Source organism: Aythya fuligula, chromosome 3 (genome assembly GCF_009819795.1).
Source record: "Aythya fuligula isolate bAytFul2 chromosome 3, bAytFul2.pri, whole genome shotgun sequence".
NCBI lineage: Eukaryota > Metazoa > Chordata > Aves > Anseriformes > Anatidae > Aythya > Aythya fuligula.
The window spans coordinates 11,151,027-11,167,977 of record NC_045561.1 but is presented as its reverse complement, the minus strand read 5'-3'; the positions used below and the strand labels follow the sequence as shown (position 1 = coordinate 11,167,977).

The window sequence follows — 16,951 nt, the reverse complement described above, 5'->3', positions numbered from 1 at the left end:
TCTTAACCACAATATCATTTTCCTTTCTATAAAGATAAAAAGTATATGCCCACCTACCTTGCAGATTTGTTGTGAGGATGAAAGTTGAATATTATATAAATGCTGAGCGTTATCAGTAAATAATATCACCACAAAAATATGTTAGAAATGTTATCAACTCTGTTTACAAAAATCCCAAGCCAGGCTTATAATTTTACTCCTGTGAAGAACATTCGTTAGTTTTGGCTTCGCTGGGCTTTGTGCCATCAGCTGTGATAAGAGAAGAAGAATACAGCCAGTGTTACGGATTGCTTCAAACCTTTTTACATTTTTTCTCAAGTAAGCACCACGAGGATTCATTTTATTGCAACGGAAGCAGCCCATGGATAGGTGATGGCCAAATATTAGTTCTAAAGCCAACTAATTTCTTTCTTTTCATCGGTGAAGACTCATGACTTTTTTTTTTTTGTCTCTATCCTTGTGTACTAGATGAGAAAGGAACAGTTTGGCCCCCAGAGTAATGCAGCAGGGAGATACAGGATGTCTTCCGTGCGGAGCTTTGCATGTGCAAGGTTGTAGGACAAGATGGCTTTAAAGACTTTTGTCTGTTATTAATCTTCTGTGCATTTGCACATGGTAATAAAATCTCAGATGTGAGTCTCAGTCTTAACTGTGAACACGTAGTCATTGATGAGTCTCAGCTGTTTCCATTTCCACGTAGTCGGAGGAGCACAACCTGCAGCATCGCTTCCAGCTCATCCAAAGGCCCAGAGATGCATTTTCCTAGAGTCCTCACGGCTGAGCCTGACTAAGAAGTCAGCACGTGGGAGTTTATATGTGTGGGAGCTCATTTCGCAGAAGTCCCCTTTCTGTTCTTTCTGCTCTGCGGTATAATCATTTGCGTGTACAAAGCATGGACTTTCTGGTGGATGTTCACATATATGAAGGAGAAGCAGATATTTTTGCAGGTTGTCTTGCTTTGTACCCAGCCTCTTTGTGTTCAATTTTAAGTTATAAATGAGCGATACCCATATAAGTAGCCAACAAAGCATTATATTTGCATACATATTAAAGTAAATAAGTAAACACATGGTATATTTAACATAGTTAGCTTCCATGAAGCCAATTATTTTTTTTCCACGGTTGCAGTTTAAAGGCATTAAATGTTGATAGAAATTAAGTTTTAAGGGGAGGGAAGTCTATTTGCATTATAAAGGCCTATGAGTTTTTTTTTTTATTTTATTTTACATTTTGATCATCTTTACTTTTCATTTCTGTAGAATGCTGTCACCTCATGAAGCTGCAGTCCGTGTGACTCCTGACCTTTATTATATAGGAAGGCTCCTGGCTGTTAACTACTGTATAAATGTTAAATACCCTGAGGCTGCCGTGCTGTTAATTATATTTCTTTATTTTTAAGCAACGAATGTTGTCAAGACAGGAAGAACTTAAAGAACGAGCAAGAGTTCTGCTTGAGCAAGCAAGAAGAGATGCAGCTTTAAAGGCAGGGAACAAGCAGCTAACGAATACGATCATCCCAGCCCGCAATAAGCAGCTGAATGATGTAAGAAATACTGGCCAATATGGCAGTTTTTTCACAGTTAACATTTACTGTACATGCTTATGTTTTTGTGGTGTTTTTACGTACGCATCCATGTGTTTTGAAAACGGTTCTGCAAGTAGTCTTGGCAGAATATTTCTTTTCCACGCTCAGTGCCCCAGTGCTGTGATGTGTCGCGTACCCTCAGTTCACTTGAAAAGAGTGTTTCTCCTGCTGCTACGGCCAGCAGACAGATGCCTTAGACTTCACTGGAAGCAGAGGTCTGGGAGCACCTTCTTTGATTGGCACTGCAGTTTCTAATGGGATGAAAAACAAAAGTTACTTGTTAAATGATAGTGGAGTAATTTATGCTATTTTTGATTACTTCTCTTTTTTCAGTTAATGTAAATGCATTCCCCAAGCCTGTGATGTCAACTACTTGCTGCTTCATAAGTGGTAGTGCACTGAATGAGGCTGCTTGTGACAGTCTTGTAAAAGAGTTGATGGAACAATTCCTTTTTATCACGAAAGTTGATTATGCTGGGGAGATGGGAAAGTGGAGCCGGGGAATGAGCTCCAATGTTGAAGCAGCTATGGTTGCACCTCCAGTGGCCTCAGTGGTGACCTGGAAGGATGCGTACTCTCTGGAGATGAAAGCTAATTAATTTTTATGCAAACCTTTGCAATGTGGGTTTTGTGATTCGAACTATTGTGCATTAGAGACGGTACTGGCAACTAAGAATGTAAATGTAACTGAAAAATAACGATACAGAGAAAGGCTTGAGTTTTTACTGATTCACATCTTTCAGAGGCTAGTCCTGAGGGGCAGATTCAGCTTTTTACATAAATGGGATCACACGATCAGAAAATGAAGACAGTGATTTTACACATCTCATTTCATCCTCTCAACTATCTTGGGTCCATGCTGGACCTTTTTTTCCATAGACGATTCCCCTCCAAACTGGCAAACATTTCTTTTTTTTCTTCAAAATATATTCATACATGTACACACATCTTAGTTATCTAATGATAATACAATGACATAGAAAATGCTGGGATTGTTTTGTATATAACTTTTTCCTAGATAAGTATAGTATAGGGTAAATATAACTTTGGATTTATTTTTTTAAACAGTTTTTCATATACCAAGCAGCATTAGAGGGATGCTATAGATGACTGGCTATTCAGACAGAAATAACTGTAATTAAAGTTGCCCAACATTTTCTTATTACAAGCCCCTAGTTTTGAAGTTTTTGTAACTTTGCTAGTATTTAATTGTTTGAGCTGAAATTTTCCACATCAGCTCTTTGCCTTAGGGTATTTTTTTTTTCTGAACCTCAAAAAAAAAGAGCCTATTCAACCATTTCCCTGAATTAGATTGGGTGACTGCTTTATCCATGTTCAAAATGTCTTATGGGAAAAAGGTTCCATCCCCTTGAAAAGTCTGTTCAAAACAGTTAAAGTTGTGTTAATAGCACAAGATCATTAGAGAGCCTTGAAGTTTGGAAAAGTTTGTAAGTGTCAGTAAAAATTGTCCGCATGGGCACAGCACAGCATGAATGTCTTTTACTGTTGCTCTCCTGGTGATCAGGGTCCATTCTGATGCAGATCATAGTACTGGAAAGCAAAACTTTCTCTCTTAGACTCAAACTCCTCCTGCTGATGAAATCCAAATGGCAAGAAAAGAAGGAGCTGTTGCGCTGGCACGCGGAGGAGAGATGCCCCAGGTAGAAGGCATGGAGGTAGATGGTGATGTGAAGTCAGAGAGTAATGAAGACTCTGTCTGTGCCACAAAATCCAGCTGAATGGTAGGAGACAGGGACAGAGCTTTCAGGGTGAGCCAGGCTTGTAAAGCTCGGGCAGCTGGATATCCATGGGACCTTATTTCATTTGTTAGAGCAGCTGAAAAATGAACTAGATGGAAACCTGCAAGAGAAGGAAGGGCTGTCTCTTCGTGCTGCTCTGCAGAGCCCAAGTCTCTTTCCCCCTTTAAAGTGTTGAGGGATGGTACCTTGGACTCAACATATTCAAGTTGGCAGGTTCTCTGATTTCTAATTTCCAAACCAAGATTATTGGGGATGGGTTTATGGAAGCTTAGAATGCACCCAGCTGTAGCCAAGTCAAGGAGAGCTGTGCTGTGAGCCCCTCTGAAGTCCTGGGTGCTCTGAGCAAACAGGTCATGGGCACTCTTTGCTTCAGCTGACTGTAACATAAGGATAGCAAAAGCTCCTCGGTTGGAAGGGGTTGTGGAGATGTAGTTTGGAAGCTCTTAGACACAATAGTGAAGAGCCCTGAGAGAAGTTAATATTTGTGTGTTCAGAGAAATGTTGAAATAGTATATTTTAAACAAGGTGTAGGGCACACGGTGAACGAGGAGGGTAAAGTGAGTTAGTGAAGTGTTGTTCACTCATTTAACATTTTCAGTCATGGCCACTGAAAAAGTAAAGCACTCTGTAGAAAAAATGGAGTCCACACTAAAGACTATATGAAATGAGAACCAATGCAAGGATTTATAGCTAAGGTAATCTGGACATTTTCTTACTTTTGAGCACGTGGCTTACCAAGCTCAGCGTTCTCTGAATGCATTTCAGTGGGAAATGTGTATTTGAAAGGGGATGTCTTGAATGGATACTGGTATAGTATTCCTATTTGATGTGCTATATAAAAGTGACATACTGTATGCATGTATGCATTAACATATATAGATGGTAAGATACGTTGATTTTTTTTTTCAACAGATTTGATCTTCATAGAGAGGAGATCTTTCAATGTGGTGTGGTCATGCCAGTTTACTTATTTGCCATTGCTTATTTGCTTGTTGGAAAATAGCACAGACTGTTCAGTGTTTTCTGGTTATTAAGGTTAATAAGAAGAACTTCTACTTGAGCATCTTCTTGTAGTTGCATTTTAGCAGAGTTGCAACCTGGGCGCAATAATGTGCAGTGCGGTAGCCCCGCGGCGGTTATGGTAACCAGAATCAACAGTTTGTAATGTGAGTTGGGTTAGGCTGCTTTTTGGGATGATTTGAGAAGAGAAAATGGTTTGAAATAGGAAGAGTTCATTTTTCAACAAGAAAACTTTAAAAAAGGGAGTCCAATAATTTGAAACGTCACTCATCAAGTTTGCAGTTACACCTTCGTTGACACCTTCGTGAAAAGAGCTGCAGGCAGCCCAGCCTTTGGGAACCAGCAACCCCAGTTAAGCCTGCAGTGTCATTAGTTACTTTTGAAAATCCTGTCTCGTAGGCTTTGCTGTGCTACTTTCCATTTGCCATGTGAGAACTCTGAATTGCTGTTTTCTAAGTAAACAGGTGAGAACAATGTACGGTGTGTGGGGTTGTGTTGCTGCGTGAGGTCATCAGAAGGGAGGAAATTTCCAAGGTTGTTCTGTGGCCATAAATACGAGCTTCCTGGTGTAAGCTCACCTGACTCGTTGTGCTAAGTGTCTTCATCTGCTCATGTTTGTGCTCTGGGGTGCGGTTAGGCCCATAGCGATAGTTTCATGTGCTTTTTTTTTTTTAATTTTTCTTTGTAACTCAGAAATCAGTGAGGTTACGGGAGCAGAAGGCATTGAATTTGCTCATATACCTCTTGGCTCGCTCCCATTTTCCTCTGAATCATGTGTTTCTCATTGTATCCCAAGCTGTATACTCTTCCCCTTCTATGCTTCATTTTTTTTTTTTCTCTCTCACTATATTCATCTTACCATACTGTCCATTTAAACTGCCTTTTCTCTACTTTTTAACTTTTCTTCCTTAATAGTTGCTTTCTTTACACTTTCTTGCCTTAGACCTCTTCCCTTTGTGCCTTCTGCCCCACCATCTCCTATCCCTGTCATCAATCCACCTGATTCAGACCTCCTTCTCTGCTTGCTTTCCTCCATCCACAGCATACCAGCCCCTTTTCTTTTCTCCTATTGCTTCCCTCCTTGCAGCATGGGAGAAATTTTTCCCCTGTTAGATCTGCTCCCCTAGTGCTTCTCAAGAAGGCTTAAATCTGCAAGCTGTGTGTGTGCCAGCCTGTACAGAGGTATGTAAGCCTGTAGGCAGGTATTTGAAGTCTGAGAAGAGACTACATTGGTCAGGAACGGCTTGAAAGCATGCTTATGGGTTGGGAGGATCATAGGAGGGAGGATCCTTAAAATTGATGCAGCCTTTTGGAGACTGGAAGAGTTAACTGAAGAGCTGTATGAGCAGACTAACAGACTTACTGATCCCCTTCTGGATGCCTTTCTCCCTGGTAGATTTACAAATAGCTCAGCCTTTCTTCTCGCTTTCTTGATGTAGGTGTGCATGCAGTGACTCTTTTACGAGATGCTTCTGTCATTCCCAATCTGGTGTAGCAGCTGTAATCACTCAGCTTTTAACCAGGAGAGCCTTTTTATTAGCTTAGTCATTTTTATGTAACTCGCCTCGTCTCGTGATGAATATCACAGTGCTAGGATGGACGTCAGCTCTCCCAGCAGCCACTGTAAAATACAGCCTTGCAGTGATGGCTGTTAACACATGGACCTTGTGTGCATGGGATGCTGTAAAGTGCAACCTCCGTGGCCAAGTGGCAGGTTAGAGGGGTCCAAGGCAAGCTGGAGGTGCCGAGGAGGTGCAGGGCCGAAGGGGCTTTCCAGCAGGAAATCCTGACTTGCCAGATGCAGAGTGGAGCCCGTAGTTGTTGAATCTCGGCCGAACTCCTCCGTCAGCAAATAGCTGCAAAGGCCAGTGGCAAAGCGTTTGTCTTTTTCTCCTTTAATGACTGGTCCGCACAAAGAATGGAAATTTACTGCAGCTGTCATTGGCTCTGTAAACTCCAATGGTGATGGTTGTGGAGTCAGGGTGATTACAGAGAAAGGAATTAGGAGTTAAGAAATGCGCAGGCAACTTTAATTAACCTCCTTTGTGTATATGCATTATGATGCAGTCTTTAATTATGTGATCACATACTATTTTCCCCAAAGCAATCGTGTCTCATTTAGCTCCGAGGACTGAGGTGACGTAGCAGGCTGTTTGTCCAGAGGACCTCTGTCCTTCTGGTTGCAGAAGTGGAAGGTGTACGGCCAGCGAAGCAGCGATGGCGAGGAGCAAAAGGCTGAGGTCATGGTGAAGGCTCTCAAAAGATTTAAATGTAATGTTGCCTTCACCTCCGAGTTCCTCATCGGTGCTGCAGACTCTCCCGAACCAAGCTTCCTCCTCGTGGTCATTAATTGTGCATCCTTCCTCTCTGGATGGCCATTTGAGGTGAAGGTTTAATTTGCAGATGCACTGGGCATCCGGGTCCGTCAGGGAAATCAGTTGGAGCTGTGCTTTAGCCATAGAAAGGGCTGCATAAAGCTTAGTATGCTGAAAAAAAAGCAGGTAATAGGCTTCCCAGAGTGAGCATCCAGCGTTAGATCCTTTTAGCGGGATCTCTCCGTCTCAGTTCTCAGCCGAAGAACAGGGTAATAACACCACCACGGGGTGTTGGGAGAAGGGAATGTGATTAATGCTTTTGAGGCGCTTAAATACCGTAGTGATGAGCTCTGTAGAAAAGCCCTTGAAGAAATTAATAATTCTGCCCACAGAGCAGGATTTGAATATTGCAGAGTAAAGCCTGGCGCTACATATTGATGGGTCTGCGTATTGAACAGGGAAAATACCCCAAAGTATTGAACACCACCGGGCAGAGCTCAGCTCCAGGCGGAAGGTGGGTGAGATCGGGGGACAGGAGAAGGCCGTGCCACGGCAAGGCTAATTAAGGTTATGCCCAGCAGTCTTGTTTCTGGCATCTCCTAAAGCACGTGTCAAAGACTTTTAACTGGTTTTTGCAAGGCAGACAGCTTCAGTGGAGAACACCGTACAGCACGGCCTTCATGAGAAGTGGTGCTCATCCGGGAAAGGTTGTGTTCGTCTTCCTAACGCGAGCCACAGATCACTCCTGAAGTTATTTGGGTTCTGCATGAGCTGAGGATTCCTCCTGAGTGAATTTAGGTGTGGGACTGGGCCCCTCGCATGGTTTTGGCCAAAGACCTTTTGTATTTCAGATCTTGCACAGGTTCTGGGATGCAGGAGTTCAATATTGTGATACCCAGAGGGAATTGCTCTGTCTTTTGCCTCTCGTGAAACAGGAAAACAGTAATTATTTCTTCACAACGGCATTGTGAAGATGATTAAAAAATTGTGAGGGACTCCATGTGTAAAACAGGGGTTTAAAAGCATATTAATATAATCTGCAGGAGTGTGTTCAGAGAGCAGGCCTGACACTGCTGCTGTGCCTAAACACAACTGTTGCTGGCCTGCTCTCTGCGCAGAAAGATTTGGGCTTCCTTATCTCCACCACCATTATTTAATATTTATTCAAGTTGAATGACAGCTATAGCTGCCTGAATATATATATGTATAGGTATATATATATATATATATATAAAGTTTGAAAGAGCATTGAGGACTATCTTCAGCTTTTGTAGTAGAACTTGGAGATATGAAGCACCTCACCAAAGAGCTCTTACCTCCAGCCGTGCAAACGCAGCCTGAACACAGAGGGCAGCAGGAAAGGGTTATGCCATGAGATTGTTTCTTTCTGTTCAGAATATCGCTTTTTATTACTCACTTCCTCAAAGGACTTGTTGCGGCTGTATCTAATTCATATTTAATAAGCTCTTTCTACTTCAGGTGTCAATCTGTTTTGCCCATTACTTTTCATTTTCATAAATATTTGAGTGCAAAGTGATAACTGTTTTTTTACGTCCATGGTGGCTGGGTAGAAATGGAAAAAGCTTTTTAGAAAAGCTCCAGAAACGGACAAAACCTAAAATGAGATGAATTTGTATATTCTTTAATTCTGATTCCGTACATTTGCACAGACACAGCATATTCCATCTGCAATGAAATAAAAATAAAGCATGATTTCTCTGAACAAGTGCTCAGAAAAAAAAAAGCTTTATTAAACAGTTTGATTTATTGATCATGTCCTCCGATAACCTTCCTGCATCTCTGAGCAAATAAGCTCTGCTGTGTGACCAAAAAGTATACCGTGGTCAGCCTGAACAGAGGTGGCACAGAATGCAAGTGTAGAGTAGACAACAAAAAAGGACATTTTAATTTGCAAGGTGCCTTAAAGTCAAGTTAGCACTGCAACTATTCTTTCCTCCAAAATTTTCAACAGTTTCCTGAAAATGAGCACCAGATAGCTTTATTCAGATATATTTATTTCTACCTGAAACCAGAATCCTTACTTATATCGCCCTAGGAAAGGCATCTAGATCATCAGTGGAATTTTTGCAGTCTCCTTCACTGGAAAATAAATGCCTGTGACCAAGGTGATATAGTATTAATTCATTTAAGAGAACTCACCAAAGTTATGCCTATGGTGCTTTTGGTTTTGAGAGAGCGAAGTTGGTCTTTATTAATTAAACATCTAACATACATTTATTGAGGTGGAGGACTTTGCAGCTGGCAACCTTGGTCTTTTAATATTAATTGGAAAATATTGATTGAAAAAAACCTAGCCTGTCATGCTGATAATTGTGACCAGATTTAGATATGATCACTAGATCTTCTCGAGATTACAAAGAAGCAGTTACCATCTAATTGGTAAAAAGATTGAACATTATTTTGGTAATCCCTGAGCTTTGGTAACTTATTCCCCGTTGTTCATTTATATGTCTTGTATGTATGCCACTATAAAGTGGTTAAATATGGTTTAAGCTGATAAGACTATGCTGTATAGTATTTACATTTCATGAGCATTCCAAGTTTTATAGCTGTTTTAACAATATACTTTTCTTTAAATGAAGGTCAGACCTGCTGACTGAACACTTCAAAACCACGACTGAACTGATATTTACTTCTTTATGATGACATGCAAAGGTTGAGATAGTCTGATCGCGTTTCCTTGATGGCAAGAACAAACAAGTTGTTTTATTTACCATCACTCAATACATGAAAAATAAAAATACTCCATAAGTTTCCAAGAAGGCTCTGTGTCTTTTGACTTCGTATTTGATCAGTTTAAGCACTTCCTGACTATGAAATTGTGATATTTCTCTGTACAGAAATAGTGACGTGGACAAGCACCTTACGTAGCTGGGAAAATAAATCAATTAGGGCAAGTAAATGTAGTTCTAAGAAGAATTAGTATGCACTGTCAGTTGTATACCGGGAGGGATTTCATGAATAAAGCGGAACCTTTGATAATGCAAGACAAACGTTATGCAGTTTGGGTTTTCTATATAAATGCTTGAGATTCTCAGTTGAATTTTCTTGGTGTTATTTCCATAACCTCCGTCTACTTACACCAGTTAAGCATCTAAATATAAATATGCAGTTGTTTATTATATGTATGTTAATTCCAGGTGCTGTGTAGTCTGCAGCCATAGCATTAACACGCGTGCTCCCAGAAAATATGCTGTTGGTTTATTAAGTGAATTTTCAGATCATCAGTTCAAAAACTTGAAATATTTTCTCTCTGATTACAAACCTTAGCCAAAAAAAAAAAAAAAAAAAAAAAAAAGGTCTTGGTGTTTCAGAGCCCCTCTTTTGTGTGTGAGGCGAGACCCGGCTTTCTTAGCATCTCGAATGCTCTTTTTATATTGCTGCTAATAACTGTGGACGTTTTCTGTGCGGATGTTCAGTACACGCTGTTGTGAATCCCAGGATGATATCGCCATCACTTAGAGCTGTATTTTGCATCGCCTATTCTGTTATTGCTCAGCATGCACGAGGGTAGAGTTAAAATCTTTATTCATTTCATTTAAAAATGTTTCTTTTGTTCTCCTTATCATGTTCTGGCTTTCCCAAGGATATATGCCTTGAACGAAAAGTCACATGTGCATTACTAATTGTGTGCCATTGTATTTACAGTTCCTAGTGGTGGCACTGTGAAGCTACTAATTCTTTTGCTTCACTTGATGTAAAATAATCTGAGTGTCTTTGATAGCAGTGAAACAGTATTAATTGTTTTGTACATTTCTTGGTCACTCTTCTTAGGTGGTCTTCATAATCTATTAGAACTTTCAGCCAGATTTTTGTAATGTCATGCCTCCAGCAGTGATTAAATTGGTAATTAATGAACAGGCCTTGGCAACATAAACCACATCCCGTTAATTTTCCCTTTTGAGTTTTTAGAAGTTGTCGTCTCTGTCGGAAAGCATTGCGCCACCTTGCTACGGCCCCTTGGCATGAAACCACGACGGCTTGATTTTTTGCAGCCATTAGTAGATCAGAGCAGTAATTTCACAGTATTTTGGTCAGGGTAATTATAGTACCAAGTACTGAGTAGAGTTGGGAATTCACACAAGAAGTCCAGAAATACCAGGTGAGCTTCCTTGTGTTCACTGGGACGTTATGATCAGTTTAATTGGGCTTTGTTTGATTTCGGCCGCAGAGACTCTTTGTGCCACGGCACTGCAGCCACTTTCCACTCTGGTGTTTCTGACCTGCATTGACAGGAACCGGAGCAAAAAAACAGCTCTTTGAAGTGGGACTCTTTGGAAAGGGCAGCTCAAAAAAAAAAAAAAAAGAAAAAAAAAAGGGAAAAGTGATGTAAATAGTTGACTGTAGCAAAGCTCTCGCACCGACAAACGCCCTGCGTTCCGTCAGTGGTGGGGTTCAAGTTCTTTTATATTTTCAGCTGGAATGGGTAGCATTTCTTCTATGTTGGCGTAAACACGTAGTAAATGACTGCATTTAGAAATGTGATCTTTTTTAATAACTGGGTTTTACGCGGCGCACGCTGTTCTGCCTCCCTTTGAGGACGCGCTGCTTTCTCACACGGGAAATGCGGAGAGTCAGCCCGCGGTGGCGAAAACAACGCGGCAAACACGTTAATGAGCCTGCAGCTGCACTTAGCAGTTCACATGTCACAAAATAGTAGGTACGGGCATTCATCCTTGAGTGACCGACTATAGGTGTAGTGGCCTTCAGCAGTACATTGTGCACATTAAAGTTTAAATAGTCACTTGCCTGTTGGCTCCGGAATGAAAGGACTGTCACTGGTCACTTCTCCTGAAGCCTTAATGAAACCAAATAGTTTGCTCCGAGTTTGGGTCTAACCATTGGGGTGTTTCATGCAGTCTTGTCAGTTGATGTTCATGAATTGACTTGAACAGAGATCAAAGTGTTTCTCAAAATGGAGAATCGGGGAGAGAGACAGCTCCTTCAATCGCACCACAAGAGCTAATCAAGCCATCAGTTCTTTATGCGCTCTGCGTGCCTTTAGCGTTTAATACCCAATGGTTTGTCAGGACAAATTGAAATTCTGGGGCTGGGGGGGGCCACACTGCAAAGCAACTCAGTAAAATGCGTGCTTCTTCCTTCCAGAGGCTCGTTTTGATAAATTATAAAATTTAAACGTAAAACCGCAGTGGGCACTGTTGATTAAATATTTGGGGTTGAGGGAAAAAAAAAAAAAAGTGAAGGTAAAGGATTCAATGGGCATTATACGCCTTAGCACTGATTAAAGATCTGAGTTTAAAGTGAAAGAGAAACTGAACTCAGCGTGATTTTTTTGTTTCTTCAATTGCTAATGAACTTTTTTCGCTGCAACATTTTAAATTGGATTCAGGAGATAGTTTTTGGAGTGTCAGCTAAAACAAAGTCATGTGAAAATGCTTCTCTCGCTCCCCCTCCCTCTCTCTCTTTTTAATTGATATGATTTAGGCAGAGGAAAATGGTAAGGGGGATTTTTCTATTGCAGAAGCAATTTTTAAGGGATTTAGTCTTATTTAGCCTGAAGGCCTTCACACTAATGAGAGCACTTAAGTTACGTCCAGGCGTTGATTAGACAGCTCATCTATCAACTGGAGCATGAGAATTTGTATTTTAGGTACCTTTTATACACTATAAATGTATATGCCTTTTTTTATTGCTTTATACCATTTTCCACATTTTTTTAATTACCTTCTTTGACATCCAAGGTAGCTGTAATGCGGCCGGCAGAGTACAAATGGTAAGAGGGAAATACCATACATTTGATGAGAACTAATATCAAAACTGTATCTGTACAAATTAGCGTGACGAATGCAAATTGTCACCCAAATGCATTCTTTAAACTGCCACAAGACCCCTTAAAGTGTAAAAACATGGAGTCGGGGTAGACATAATTATATAGCTTAAAAAATGCCCAACCACCACCACCGAAAACTGCGAGCCCAGACTCTACCTGTGATTTTTTTTTGGCCGTGTTTAAAACACAATAGCGTCTTAATTATTTTCTGAGCCATTCGGAAAAGTATAGCTTTTGTAACTTTTTGACATTTCAGGTTTAAAAAAAAAAATTAAAACGTTGCCACCAGCTTGCACTATGAGCAGCCTGTAATAACAGTTAAAAAAGCTTTCTGAACTATTTGACAAGATTTCTTAGTGCTGAGGCCATATGCTGTAGCCTTTAAGCTATTTCTTCCTATCAGTTTCATTATCACCTGCCTCTGAGTCTCCAATATCATCAGTAAGCACATGCAGAATCATAATTATGCCATGTACAAGTTCTTTGATAACATGTACAGTTTTCTTCTTAATTCTTTATCAAATGCATTGATCGTGGCATGTGTGCATTGATCCAGGTCCACCATCTGGCTGTGTGTGATAAGCACAGTGGCATCTTTGCATTTCCACTGTCATTCATTGCGCTACAATTTGGCTGCAGGGGAGTAGTGGCTGGGATTAGCCCTGTTCTGCTACTTACTTGCATTTTAAGTTGACACCTCTACAGCGGCTCAGACCACATTACAAACTGAAACACATACGCACGACTTAGTGATGTGACACTCCTCAATAAGCTTACTCCACTAGCTACTCAACAATCTGTAATTGGATTTGTAGGAATAACAGCAAAAGATTTCCTAAGAATTGCTGGGGACAGAAGGTGAAGTTTTCTCATTATTGGCAAAAGGCTAGGTATAGATCCTAGGCGATTGGTATTTTCCATTAAAAACAAGCTGCCAGCAGTTTGCAGGACATTTTCAAAAAAAAAAAAAAAAAGAAAAAGAAAAAAAAAAACACACACAGGAAAATAGGATCCGGGCAGGCGGAAGGTTTGCACTCGTTCTTTACATTCTGAGCACATGCCAGCGGGCTGTGATCCCACCACCCTCCCCTGAAAATTAAGGGAAGGGGGGAGGAAAAAAAAAACTTGGAGCCACCCTGCTCCGTGCTGCTGGTGAAGCATTCCTCAGGAGGGCACGTCCTTCGGCTGCCCCAGCGAGGAGGAAGCTTCCCGGGCTGGCAGCCTGAAAGATGCTGCTCTCAAGCATCTGATCCGCCTGCCAAAACTCTTTGTTTCATAACGTGACTGGGTGGTGGTTTTTTTTTGTTGTTGTTGTTATTTTATTTTAAATTATAAAGTCAAGTTTACACAAGAGAAAATCCCTTAAGTGGAACTCTACAAATGTTGACTCCTGCAATGAGTAAGCAGCTTCTTTCCCTTCTGGCCGTAGCTAGGTTGGTGAAAAGCACCGAAAATGCCGGTTTCAGACTATTGATCCCAGATCAGACTTGATGCCCTGTCTGACGGCACAATTTCGGGCCATTTTTCCGCCTTTGAGACCTCGTTTGTGGGTAACGCCACTAGCGTTGACAGTGCTGATGACAGGCGTAGCAAGCCCTGGGAGCCCGCCGCCTCAGGTGATTGCTGTCCTTAATTACAGCACACGTAGCAGAGAGAGCACAAACTTGCACGAGCGGAGGAAATTCCGAGGAAGAAGTTGGTGGAGGGCTTGGCTGTCGCTTTTGTTTCAGACCCGCTCTCCCGACGGCCGCTCGCCGCCGCGCTGCTCGCCGCCAGGGCATCGCTCCTGGGATCAGTGCAGGCAACCGAGGAGAGGATGAAAACGGAAAGGGGGGATTTGGAATTACGTCTTTTCGGTCTGCCCTTAAAAAACCAGCGGTACGGCCAAGTGCAGCGCAAAATAGAAATGCTTGCCGTGGTCATGGCGGAGCCGCGCAGCCCCGAAGGGGTTAAACGGGTTAAATCTTATTTATCTGAATAGAACTGCGGGGCTGTTTTGCAGAATGCACCAGCACAAATACCTATGGTTCACTTTGACGTTACAATTTTTTGTTGGTTTCTTTACTTTAAATACTTGAACTGCTAGACCTTTTACTTTTTTCTCTGAGAAAGATGTATTTGTACCAGATTAGAAAAGCTAAACTGTTTCTTTACATTGAATAATCAGCCTGTCATGACAAATCTATCTCCTTCTGCATGAGTAGGTGCCAGTTTGACTAGCTTCTTTTAGGCTCACACTGGGTTTTAAGCTGGATCCATGTGCATGACTGGCAGTGCATTTGTTGGGCCAGATCTAAGGAGCCAGAGAGCGTTCAGCTCCTTTTTGCCTACAAAAGAGCAGCCAGACAACCAGCAAGAGGCCTTGGATGAAGCACAAGGTGATACTTACTTAGTCAGCCAGTCTTTTATTTTATTTTTCCCAAATGTATATATGTTTGTCTTTCAGGAAACTGAGAATTTACCCATTTCACAATGACGCGAAGAATTAAATTACCAATTACATGATCAAAGAATAAAATGACCAATTTTGTTTAAAGCCAGCACTCTTCACACCAGAAATGCTGTTCCAGATGAATCGTAGGTTATGCAGAACAAAATAGGTGATATTGGAAAAAAAAAAAATTAGGTTAACATATTTTAAAAATATCTCCTAGGTTTAGGGATTCGTTTTCCATTTTGCAGCCATACAAGCCCACATTATTGCTAGTTTTTGGTTTTGTTCTTTATTTATTTGTTCCTGAAGGGGACAGCTTTGCTGTGACATTGTTTGTGCTTCTCCCAGTTCTGGACGTTGGGCTGCTGATGAAACTGCTGCTTTCATCCTGCCTTGTCTCATTAGTCAATCAGTGACATAGATCGTGAGCTTCTTCTGTGTGACAAGTGATTTGGTACTTTTTGCGATATTTTATGTTCATGAAAAATATTAGCAAGATGCATCTGCCTTATTGGTACTAAAGCAGCCAATGCAGACACCAGGCAGAAGACAGAGAATTGAGGAGATGTTTATGTCTTTCTTTTCATTGCTGATGCCTTCCTGTGATCCAACTGGATACCAAAAGGCAAACCCACTGCAATTTTGTTTACGTCGTGCACGTCCTGGGCGATTCATGTTTTGCTCGGTACCTGTGTGTTAATTCTGAGCTGTTGTGAAACAGTAGTAGAGACCAAACAGAACCGTGGTCCCCAGAGTGATCAAAGATTTAATCTGACCAGATGGGACAAACTTGAGAAAGATTTTGACTTTCCACTCTGTTTTGCAACAAGAAAGGCTGATTTTTTTCCCCCCGTCCTTTCTTTGTTAGAAAAGGCAGAGATCAGGCCATCCCCAGAGAAATGAGCAGGTGTGGCCATTTACAAGCATGTCTGGTTATATTATAAACCAACATAAGAAAAGTTTGAAATGGTTTGAAAAGATCTGCTAAACAGTTTTAATGTTTCATCCCAAATCCTATTTACTCAAACAAGAGCCGATCAAGGTCACAGCAAAACCCAGCCTGTGCAAACCTTTAAAGCTCATGTAATTTTATTTTATTTTTTTTATTTTTATTCTGTCTTCTGTAGGAACTGAATAGGTACATTTTGGTAATCCTTGCCTCTGGACAAGCACAGAAGTCTTTTTCTTTCTGAATGGCTAATAACAGAGCCGTTCTTCCTGTCTGATGATGAAAGAGGTGGCAGTCAAGTTCTTTCTCTTAGATGTCGGGGCAGAGCACGGACAATTTGGAAACCTGCAGCTCCGTGAATCGCTCCCCCCGTCAGGCACAGCGCTGTTGTAAGTGTGGTGCCGGGGAGTAGCACCAAATCTTTAACTTACACTCCCCCCAGTCCTAGCCCGGTGAAGAAATTGCCTTTTAAGCAACAACAAAAAAAAAAATACAGGTTGCCAGTTTTATTTATTTTCTTAATAGTGGAAGGACAATTCATTATCAGGCTTGTGGTGCAAACGCAGATAGGATCGTCCCCAAATTCTCTCAAAGGGCGACTGAAAATCCCCAGTAGGGTGTTTTGGGATTTGTTTCCTTTTGTTGAAAACGAGAGGAGATTGCGGGATATTTGGTGATTTAAGGGAGAAGGGCTTTAATGGGGGGTGGGTTTCCTTTCCCCCCTGCAAGGCTCTGCCGTGCTCGCTGCTGGCTGGGTTGGTCAGCTCTCCTCTCAGCTGCTGCTGGTGCTGAGCAGCGTCACGGGACGGGCGCTGACCCCAGCGACTGCTCCGCCAGCATTTCACGTCGTAATTCACCTTCACAAATCCAGGGCATCGTTTTTGGCCAAAGTGGTGTCAGCCATTGACGTCTGCGGCGAGTACAAAAAGGACCCCCTAACGGCAGCCCTTCTTATTTGTTTCTTAAGATCCAAAGGCTGCTGAAAGAACAATTGGATAAAGTTGAGGATTGGCGAAGCTTGATTTTCTTGTTCCAGTGAAATGAAACTCCAGGCCTTTTTCTTCCCGTTCCCCTTA

At 41.5% G+C, this 16,951-nt stretch overlaps 1 protein-coding gene across 11 annotated transcripts in view; it reads left to right on the top strand.

Moving 5' to 3' along the window:
- Positions 1-16,951, top strand: part of EHBP1 (EH domain binding protein 1) — a 208,902-nt gene that overhangs the window by 138,117 nt on the left and 53,834 nt on the right. For all 11 annotated transcript variants that reach the window (XM_032183615.1, XM_032183614.1, XM_032183617.1 and 8 more), the window contains one exon: positions 1,400-1,543. In XM_032183615.1, the coding sequence (XP_032039506.1) occupies positions 1,400-1,543 (144 nt within the window). The remainder of the gene's footprint in view (positions 1-1,399; positions 1,544-16,951) is intronic.